At 45.2% G+C, this 10309-nt stretch overlaps 1 protein-coding gene across 3 annotated transcripts; it reads right to left on the bottom strand.

Moving 5' to 3' along the window:
- Positions 1–2808: 2808 nt before the first annotated feature.
- Positions 2809–10303, bottom strand: LOC104863727 (zinc finger protein 792). 3 transcript variants are annotated; one of them, XM_010626314.1, is made up of 4 exons: positions 10090–10303; positions 7583–7709; positions 6956–7078; positions 2809–6335 (listed from the first exon to the last, which is right to left on the bottom strand). In XM_010626314.1, the coding sequence occupies exons 1-4, from the start codon at positions 10120–10122 to the stop codon at positions 4768–4770; spliced, it is 1851 nt and encodes a 616-aa protein (XP_010624616.1). In that variant the 5' UTR covers positions 10123–10303; the 3' UTR covers positions 2809–4767. The 3 variants fall into 3 exon arrangements, with proteins under 3 accessions (XP_010624616.1, XP_010624615.1, XP_010624617.1); XM_010626313.1 differs by having other exon boundaries at positions 7583–7712; XM_010626315.1 differs by lacking the exon at positions 6956–7078 and having other exon boundaries at positions 7583–7712.
- Between the last annotated feature and the right edge of the window lie 6 nt (positions 10304–10309).

Raw genomic sequence — 10309 nt, forward strand, 5'->3', positions numbered from 1 at the left:
TCTTTTTTTTTTTTTTTTTTGGTACCAGGGATCAAACTCCGGTCCTTGTGCATGCAAGGCAGGCGGTGGCACCACTGAGCTAAATCCCTGGCCCCTCCAGCAAACCTCTTTACCTAACTCCAACACTGATGTGCTTTTCTGTCAACACTCTGCTTGGACAGCTGTGCCCCTGGCTTTTTCAGAAGCCCTCATTTACTTTGCCTAGACATGTGCAAGTCTCAAGAATTTGGTCTCCTTCAAAGGGTAGATGACCTTTGGTTTTGGTCTGGATCAGGAATGTCCCACAAAGGCTGACGTGTTAAAGGCTCACTCCCGTATGGTGTTGTTGGGAGGTTGTGGAATCTTTTAGAGGCAGGGCCTAGTGGGAGGTTATAGTTCACTTGGAGGGTGTCTGTGAAGGGCACTGTAGGTCAATAGACTCTTCCTTTCTTTGATATCCTACCTACCAGGAAGTGAGCAGCTTGCTCCACCAGGCACCCTATGCCCTGTGTATTGTCTTGTCACAGAAGAAATGGTGAGTACCAACCAGGGACTGAAACCTGCAAAACTGTCAGCCACAAGTAAATCTTTCCTCTCTTTAAGTTGATTGTTTTAGGTAGTTTGTTACAGTAACACAAAGCTGAACATGTATTCTTTTCTATCTCTCTCCCTCTCTCTCTCTCTCTCTCTCTCTCTCTCTTTGGTTCTGGAGATTGAACTTGGGTCTTTGGGCTTGCAAGGCAGGCAGCAGAATCACTGAGCTAAATCCTCAGCTCCTTGAACATGTATTCCTTGTTCTATTATGTTTAACTAACTCACAAACATCCAACATTTATTAGAAGTTTTAGCTAATAGGGAACATACTGTTTTAATAAGGAAAAAATACAATTCTGTCATCCTTACAGTCATTATTTAGGATATGGCATCTCCCCTGAGGGGAAAAAACCTTGATCTCATAACTTAATAGTTCCAGCCAGGCATGGCGGCACAGTCCTCTAACCCCCATGATTGGGAAGTTGAGGCAGAAGGATCAAGGCCAACCTGAACTACATAGCTGGATCCTGTTTCAAATAAAAACTTCATAGTTCTTAATTATTTTCTGTCTGAAATCTTTTGACAACCCTGGGTCTTTCTAGAATTCCCTGGGTATTATAGGATGATAAAGATAGATTCTTAATTTTTTTTTGGAAGGGAGGGAGGGAGAGAGAGGGATGGGGGAAAAGGAGAGGGGGAGAAGGAGTGCGGGAGAGGGAGATTATTTAGATTATTTACTCTGCTAATAACCTGAGTGGTACAAAAGTGGTCAGAAAGTCCTGAGAATTTTGGCAAATCTATCTTAGTTACTTTTCTTGCTGCTGAGACCAAGTATCTAACACCCAAATTAAAGGAGGAAAGGTTTATTTCAGCTCACAGTTTGTAGAGGTTTCAGTCCATAGTTGGCTGGCTCCAAGGTAGTGTGGCGTGGCAGAAAGGCATCACAAAGGAGAAACAGTTCAGGGCAAAGAGGCAGGAACAGCAAAGCAGCAAGCAGCAAAACAGCAGCAGCAAGCCTGCCTTTATATTTCAATCAGGCTGCAAGCCTATTGATTGGGGCCACCCATACCCACGATGGGGCACTCTTAATCACAGCATCACACCCTTAACCCACATTCACACACCTTAACCCAGCTACTTTTGAAACTCCCCACCCATGACTGCATGAGGCTTTGGGAGAAACACCTAGATACAAGCCATAACGTTCCACCCGTAATTGCCAAAACATTCACGTGCATCCCTTTATGCAAAAGGCATTTAGTCCATCTCTGAGAGTTCTCAAAGTCCTAACATTTTCAACGTTACCGACAAGTTCAAGGCCAAAGTCTCCTCTGAGATTTAAGGCAAACTCTTAACTGTGAGCCCCTATTCAAACGAAATGTCAAACACTTCTAACATACAATGGCACAAGGTAAACATTCCCATTCCAAAAGGTACAAATAGGGAATAGAAGGAAATGAGACCAAAGCAAGTCCAAAATCCAGCAGGGCAAACATTAAGTCCCATAGTTCCACATCCAGCATGTGGGGCAATCTGTGGCAAGATGTAAACTCCAAAAGGCTACAGCGGATGGAATCCTTCCTGGCCCCACAACTCTTGCATACTACCTCCACCTAAAACCAGCACCACGTAGATGACACCAGAGTCCACCATCCACTGGAGCAGTAGCCAGGCTTCCTTCTCTCTTGCCTGTAGAAGTTTAGTGCCTGGATTGCTGAGCAGTAGGAACCACATCCTGAGGAAAAATTTCCCTAGGCCTCTGCCATTCTGGCACAAGGTGCTCTGGGGCTTCCTCCTCAAAGCAAGTATTCCACCTTTGAACTTTTGATGCTCCAAAAGCTGCAGTTCTACTGGTATTTGTGATGTCCTCAGGCCATATTATCTATTGTCCTATTCCTTCTCAACAACCAAGTGCTTCTTTCCTCCATCTTTGCAGTCTGTAACTTTATTGGAGTTTCCTTTCTAGGAAAACTCTAAATATTTTAAATCATTCTGCTGGGCTCTTTGCTCTTAAGTCTCAGCATACATCTAAAAGCCCCCAACAGTACTCATGGCATTTCCTCAACATTAGACTGTCGTGAAATTTATTTTACAAGATTAGTTCTGTGCCAGGCATGGTGGTGCACACCTGCAATGCCAGCAATTGGGAGGCAGAGGCAGGAGGATTGCTATGAGTTCAAAGCCAGCATAGGGTACATAGTGAGTTCAAGGCCACCCTAAACTATAGAGCAAGGCCCTATCTAAAAAAAAAAAAGATTAGTCCATTGCCTTTAATCTCAGTCTCTGGACTTGAGCAAAATGCAAATTTTCTTTCAAAGGGTAACATACACAGTCTGGAGTCCAACAGCCAATATAATCTTCATTCTTAACTGAAATCTCTCGAGCATGGTCTTTATTGGCTGCATTTCTATCAGCTTTCTGGTCTTCTGAACTCTGACCAGAATCTCAAATCAAGTACAAATTAAAGCATTCCAGGGCTTCTTCTTTAATTGGCATCTCCAAAGCTTTCCAAACTCTTTCCACAAGCCAGTTCCAAAACTCTCTGAACCACATGGTCAGGTAGTTATCACAATAATGACTTCACTTCTGGTAACAAAATCTGTCTTTTCTTGTCTAACACCCATAGTTAAAGGAGGAAAAGTTTATTTCAGTTCACAGTTTGTAGAGGTTTCAGTCCATAGTTGGCTGGCTCCAAGGCAGGGCAGCATGGCCAATAGTCTATGGCAAGCAGGATGAAGACAGCAGAGCAGCAAGCAGCAGCAGTAACAGCAGCAGCAGCAGCAGCAAGACCACCTTTATACTTCATCCAGGCTATAAGTCTATTGGTCTCTGCCACCCATACCCAGGGAGGGATCCCCTTAATCCCAGCATCACATGCTCAATCCACATTCACAACCCGTATCCAGCTACCTTAAAAACTTACCATCTATGACCATATGAAGCTTTGGGCAGACATCTAAATACAAGCCACAATGTCCTCAATCCTACACAGTGACATTCAAAGGAACATTTGAGGATGTTTTTAGAACAGTCTCACCCACTCTCTATAGTCACACTGTGTGTTTCTGTACAAACTATAGACCCACCTGGGCTTAGCAGGTCTTAAAGGTGGGCACATCTGTATAACGCACACTGAATTTCACAGCATATAATCCCTTGTCAGGAAACAGTTGAACAGCAACTGCTTAACAGTGCTAGGGCAGTTGTGGCAACCTATGCTATGTATGCCATAGTGGATACACAGAGCACTTGGCACCCAAACCAACTCACCCCAGCATTGCCCAAGCAGCTGAGCATTCAGGTTTAACTGCATTGTTGGTACTTTACAATAAGTAAGTGGGTTTTCGGTTGCAGTTTGGACAATTGACCTCTAAAATACTTGCCAACACTGTACTAAGGGATAAGGGGCCCAATTGGTATTATTTTCAGGTGCACTAGAGATGGTCACAACTTAGGATAAGAGAAAAATTCATGCCATTAAGGACATGAAATTCACAGCATTCAAGACTGGAATACAAGTCCACAAAGCAATACAGCCTTTCCTAGAAAGCTTGGCTAACAGTTAACATAAGGCCAAATCTGGGCTGACAGTTGTTTTCTGCCATACCGCTGTCACTTCTGAGCCAGTCAATCTGGAAACACACACAATTTGGAGCTATCTGTTGATTAATAGACCTTAGCTCTGTTCTCTGTTCAAACTACTCTTCACAACAATCAGAAGAAAGATAAAACATGATTTAATCAATAAGGCTCCTAGTATAATATGAACCAAACCAATTTATTTTAGTACTTGGGTCAGGTCGTATAGAAGATGAATAAATTCAACACATTAAACCACTGAATATCCCTGAAAAAGGAAACCATCTCAGTAAGCTGCCAGTAGAACTCCATTTAGGGCATCATGGCCAAAAATAGGTCATACCTACAACTAAAACATCCATGAAGAAGTGACATCTTCTGATAGCCTCAGAAACTTAGGTTCCATTCAAGCACTAGAAAGAAAACAAAGGGATGCTTTCCCTGAGACGGTGGAATAGCTGATACATACTATGGAGGCCAGACAGTGGGCCAAGCTGAGATAGCTTTTGTTGCAAAGTCTAGCAGGGATAAAATGGACAAATATGACTTCAGTCCTGAAAGCATCCACTATATACAGCTTTCATAGGAAATTTCCCCAGTGTGTCCACATGGATGAACCGACACCCCCTTATAAAGCCCACTGTCACAGTCCCTCTCTGCTATATACAGCTGTGTTCAACAAGGCAGATGCATATTCTTTACATTCCTTTCTCTGGTGTGAATTTTTTGATGTTGAATGAGGGTGCGCTTTTGGCTAAAAGCTTTGCCACACTCACTGCACTTATAAGGTCTGTCTGGTTTATGAACTATTTGGTGTTCACTCAGATTCGACCTTTGTCTGAAGGTTTTCCCACATTCGCTGCACTCATAAGGCCGTTCACCAGTGTGAAGCCTGCGATGATTACTGAGGGTAGAGTTTTGGGTGAAGGCTTTCCCACACTCAGTGCACTTATAAGGCCTGTCTGGTTTATGGACTATTTGGTGCTGCCTCAGATTTGAGCTTTGTTTGAAAGATTTCCCACATTCACTGCACTCATAAGGCCTTTCATCAGTATGAAATCTCTGATGGGCTTTGAGGCTGGAGCTTTGGTTAAAGTATTTTCCACATTCATTGCACTGATAAGGGCGTTCACCAGTGTGAAGTCTGTGATGGATCTTGAGATGGGAGATTTGGCTGAACATCTTCCCACATTCAGTGCACTTATAAGGCCGTTCACCAGTGTGAACCCTCTGATGGTTCATGAGGTTGGAGCTTCGACTGAAGACTTTCCCACATTTATCACACTCAAAAGGCTGTTCTCCCGTGTGAACTCTCTGGTGTTGGGTGAGATTGGAGATTTGCCTAAATGATTTCCCACATTCCTTGCACTTATAAGGTCGTTCTCCTGTGTGAACTCTCCCATGCTTAACTAGGCTGGAGTTGCAGATGAAGAATTTCCCACATTCTCTGCACTCATGAGTACGTCTACCAGTGTGAATCCTCTTATGTTGAAAAAGGCTGGAGTGTTGGCTAAAGAATTTTCCACATTCATTGCATTCATATGGCTTTTCACCAGTGTGAATTCTCTGATGTTCCACAAGACTGAAGTGCCGGCTAAAAAATTTCCCACACTCACAGCACTCATAAGGTTTTCCTCTATTGTGAACTCTCTGGTGTTGCTTGAGGCTGGACGCATCACTAAAGATTATTGCACATTTCGTGCACTCATGGGGCCTCTCTCCAGTGTAGACTGTCTGTTGATGAACAAGTGTGGATATGTTACTGAAAGCATCCCTAGCAGTGGGAGAATCTAATGCACCTTCAGAATTCTTGTGTGCCTCCTCCACACTGGGAGTGATCTGATGCTGTACAAAGCCCGATATGGCCACAAAGTCCTCCCTGCTCTCCCCACACGTGAAAGGTTTCTGTGATGTGTGGTCAGCACAGGTCTTTCCAGGAGAAGCCCTATCCTCCTCCTTTCTGGCAGGCTTATCTGCATTTTTTTGCACCTGTTGCTGGGGAAGGTTTCTGTTGAACTTGAACACTGTCGTACTTGTTTCACACATGTAGGGCTTCTGCCTGGCATGTGCTGTTTGATGTTCAACCAGGTACAAAATGTCTCTCAAGCGTGGGCCACATGTGTCACAGGGGTAGGTCTTCTGTATGGACAGAGCTGTCTTGGGATTCCCATCCTGTGATATTTCTTGTACAGAAATATTTTGATCAGAAGGTAGCTCCTTGAGCTCTGTTCCACAGCAAAAATCTACAAGCAGAGAAATTCTGATCAAGTCATATAAACTTTGATAGAAGGAAATCACCTCATCACATATGCCTCTCTGACTCCAGAATAAGTCCTTGAGAACCTCAGGTCAAGACCAGGAATGGTTGGCTTTCTACACTACCATGTCTGGCCAGGCCACAAAATAGGAAAGGTCTGTACCACAGGATGGAGTAAAATCTTGGGAAGAGAGGCAAGGTCTCTAACTCACTTCTCTACAAAGGCCTTGGGGCAGGGCATTGGCTTCTGGGAAACTATGAGGGCCATGATGCAGGTAGGAATGGACAAGCCCAGGAGAATCTGATTACAATAATGATGTTCAAGGAGATCAAAGAAACTTGCTCTTCTCAGGATATATGAGGTGGAATCCAACAGTGCAAAATGGGGCAGAGGTTATTGTGCAAAGACTGAGACATGCAGGCCAGAAGGGTGGGGCCACAGAGCAAAGATTCAAATAGGCAAGGTCTCAAGAATGGGGAAAAAAAGGTAGAAATGAAGCATGAACATGAGCCTTCACACCAATAACGATCAATATAAGAAAAGAAACCAGTGCGATTTGGACACAGTGATGATTTCACATCCCTGCTCCCCCAGCTCTGACTTACCAGAGCTAGGCATGCCCAAAGCCCCTCTTTCCATGGCTGAAGTCATAGCCACTCTGTCAGGCATCCAGGGTTCTTTCCCCATCTCGAGTGGGACAACAACATGGCACCTGAAAGACGTGAGCCCTAAGGGAAAGATGAGCAGGTCACCTGCCAACACATGCCCAGGAAAGGTAACCCAGAAGAGACTCCAGGAAAGAAGACTCAGTATACAAACTGTACATACAAGCAAGGTCTGACAGGCATATCCCAGTGATCTGTAGGCAGGGACCAAATTAATTTCTCGAATTCTGCACTGTCTTGTGTAGGACATGTTAGCAAAGGAAGGAGCAGAAACTAGAGCACAGAGGTATAGAGACCTGGACAGTCACCGAAGAGAGGACAGATGGGCTCTATGGGGCTGACCAAAAGGCTCCTCCTGCTTGGTCCTTACCTGCACAGCTTTGGGAAACAGATGTGAAGTTGCTCAGGAAGAGGTGAACCCACTGGAACCCACCCACAAGATGCACATTATGAAAGTAGGGGAGGAAGCAGACTGGCAGAGTTGGCATCAGAAGGGAAGAGCTCTCTGATGCAGCGGGGACAGGTAGAGAAAAGCTCAGGACAGCTGGACAAGTGTGACGGCCTTACCCAGAGAGGCTATGAGTGCAAAGTTCTCCAACATCACATCGCAGTACAGGAGTCTCTGTGCCTCGCTGAGCAGCCCCCACTCGTCCTGGGAGAAGTAGACGGTCACGTCTTCAAAGGTCACACAGCCCTGCTGTGATGGGGACAGTTCATTATTTGATTAGCCTCCCTCTTTGTTCTCTACTCACCCTCCTCCATCACCCTTCTTCTCAGCTCCAACGGGACCCCAGACCCTGATTACATTAATCTTGCCTTTGTTTAACACCTCACATGACCACCTTGTGAGCCCACAGCAGCGACAGGCAGACGACAGGGTCACCATCTAAGGTCTGGGCCTGAAGTGTAGGGCCCAACCCCTCTTTGCTGGCCCATTTTCCTAATGTTTCAACATTCTACTCCTCAGACACAAACCAACAAGGTCTCAGTCTTCTCCCCCAGTCCACAATCCTAAGGGTATATTGTCTCTAACCCCCAAATAAAGACTGTATCTGCCTTCTCCTACTTATATCCCAGAGGAGGTCGCTTGGGCTCTGGCCTGTGGTTACACTTGGGTGGCTCAATCAGCAAATGTTCTTCCTCTCCCCTAGTCGGTGGAATAGAAAATTATTAATGAATTACATGCTTCTTGCCATTTAAATTAAAACTGACTATACCAAGCATGCAAACACATTTAGTGGCAGTGGGCTTCACATATCACAAGCTTAGCTGTATGAGTTCTCCCAATACCCTCCCTTCGTGTCTCCAGCACAAAGACACGGACGATGCCCAGGTGAGAATTGGAAAATAGATTTCACCCAACTGTTTCTGTGCCAAGGGTTTAGATATCCAGTAGTCCTCATTGATACCTTTATATGACGGCTAGAAGCCTTTCCCACCAGGTCTGAACAGGCTAAAAGAAGGGTTCAAAGCAGTTCTCCAAGAAATCATTCCTTGATTCAGACCTTCCAAGTCCCTCCAAAAGGATACAGCCCATCTTTCATTTCCTAGGTGATACAGTTGGGGACTAAGGTTTGGGATTTAAATATTACCTTCATTCCTCTTGCAGACCTTGAATAAGCCACTCAACATTATGACTACAGAAAAAAAAATCTATGACAAGAAACTGACCTCTCATGTAAGGTCATCTTACCTATAGAATAATCTTACCTATGAGATTTTTCATAGGCCCACTGCTGCACTGGGCCTTATCCCATTTGAAGGATTACATGGTCGGCCTTTCTTGTATACAAACGTCCTACTACATGTAGAGGCTCATACTGGGCCAACGTGTGTCTACATTCAATATTTTCAATAGGCAACTAAGGACCGTGGATTTTAAGTATTGTCATAAATATTCCAAGAACCTCAGGAGCCCCTGTGTCAACAGCTAACTCCTCTCTGGAAGGGTACTTCTCTCCTCTATAGCCATCAAGGGATTTGATGCTGGACTAGTCATTCCCAAGCCAAACCATGGAAGAAAGAACCTGCACAAGACGATCCCTTAAGTATCTGTTAAAATGAGCACCAGATAAGTAAACGCCCCACCATTCCACCCCACATTCCAACAGAAGGCTATGTGCACTTTGGGTATTACTCTTTTAACCATAAATTTACTGTAATTACCTTTCTATTCCTGTGTACTTACTTCTAGGTGATATGGGCCCACCTGCTGCTATTTATAGTAGGCCTTATAAAAAGAAAATTGTTTATAGTAAGTTCAGCTGCCATCTTCCCTGTTTTTTTACTCTGGTCACATTATTATGATATTATCAGATGTGACCAGAGCAACAATATTTTATCATTTGTTTTGGGTTTTTTTTTCTGCCCATAATCTGCCAGCTGAAGAAAGACAACTGCTTTCTCCTTTTGGCTCAATGGTATGCCTAGGATGTTGAAGCAATGGCTGCTGCTGGATTTGTGGGTTGTGACCCAATTCCTGTACTTCTGGGCTGCACTGGACTTAAGAAAACAAGTCCAAGGCATGCCCCGCCCCCAGTTTTGGAGAATGGTGTGCACACGGCTTTCCCAATCCTCATAATGGAAACAAGCCACTGACTATTTTAACTTTGCTCCTTTTACTTAGGCTTTGTATTTTAGGTTGCTTCCTTAACTTCATCTCTCCTTTCCACCCCTTCCCACTCATCCACATAAGACCCTCCACTCACTCCCTCGTCCCGAAATTCACCAACAGTGAGAGCCCCAAGTCTCTCAGGCGCCCCTTCTCAGCAGGAAGTAGCTGAAATAACACGGTGTCCCACTGCCCTAAAAGATTTGAGAGCCCCAACTGGAACAGGGGAATGTGAAGCAGGAAGTTAGACATGCGCAGGCCTGGAGGCAGGCTGATGGCAACTACTCCAGAAAGGTACACGAGAAGCCTTGAACAGATAACGGTCCCAACTTTTCCTTTCTTAATCATTAGCTACAGTTAAATTCCAAACAAGGTTATGATCTCTATCTATGGCTCTGAGAATGTAACCTGCTCTGAGCTTGCTGGTAAGGTCCAGGGCCGAGGGCTGAAGCCACCCACTCACCTGCACCAGGTCCCTCTGCGCTGACGTCGCCATCGGGCCTAAGGACCCAGCAGGGCCTTCAGAACAGGCGACCGAGGTGGCTCCCTCGGGCTCCGCCCCCCGCCCAACCTGTCACATCCTTGGATGCGGGCCGCGCACCCCTGGACACCCGCAGACACCCCAGCTCCAGGGCTCCAGGCGGCTGACGCGAGACGCACCGCCCCTCCCGCTTAACCCCCGG

The sequence above is a fragment of the Fukomys damarensis genome, unplaced genomic scaffold, assembly GCF_012274545.1.
Source record: "Fukomys damarensis isolate Sample0158 unplaced genomic scaffold, DMR_v1.0_HiC HiC_scaffold_19, whole genome shotgun sequence".
Classification (NCBI taxonomy): domain Eukaryota; kingdom Metazoa; phylum Chordata; class Mammalia; order Rodentia; family Bathyergidae; genus Fukomys; species Fukomys damarensis.

Coding starts and splice junctions, on each gene's coding strand:
- LOC104863727 (XM_010626313.1), bottom strand. CDS start 10,122: ATGGCGACGTCAGCGCAGAGGGACCTGGTGCAG. Junction 7,713..10,089: donor CGCAGAGGGACCTGGTGCAG/GTGAGTGGGTGG, acceptor TCCCCATCACAG/CAGGGCTGTGTGACCTTTGA. Junction 6,336..6,955: donor TTTGGGCATGCCTAGCTCTG/GTAAGTCAGAGC, acceptor CTCTGCTTGTAG/ATTTTTGCTGTGGAACAGAG.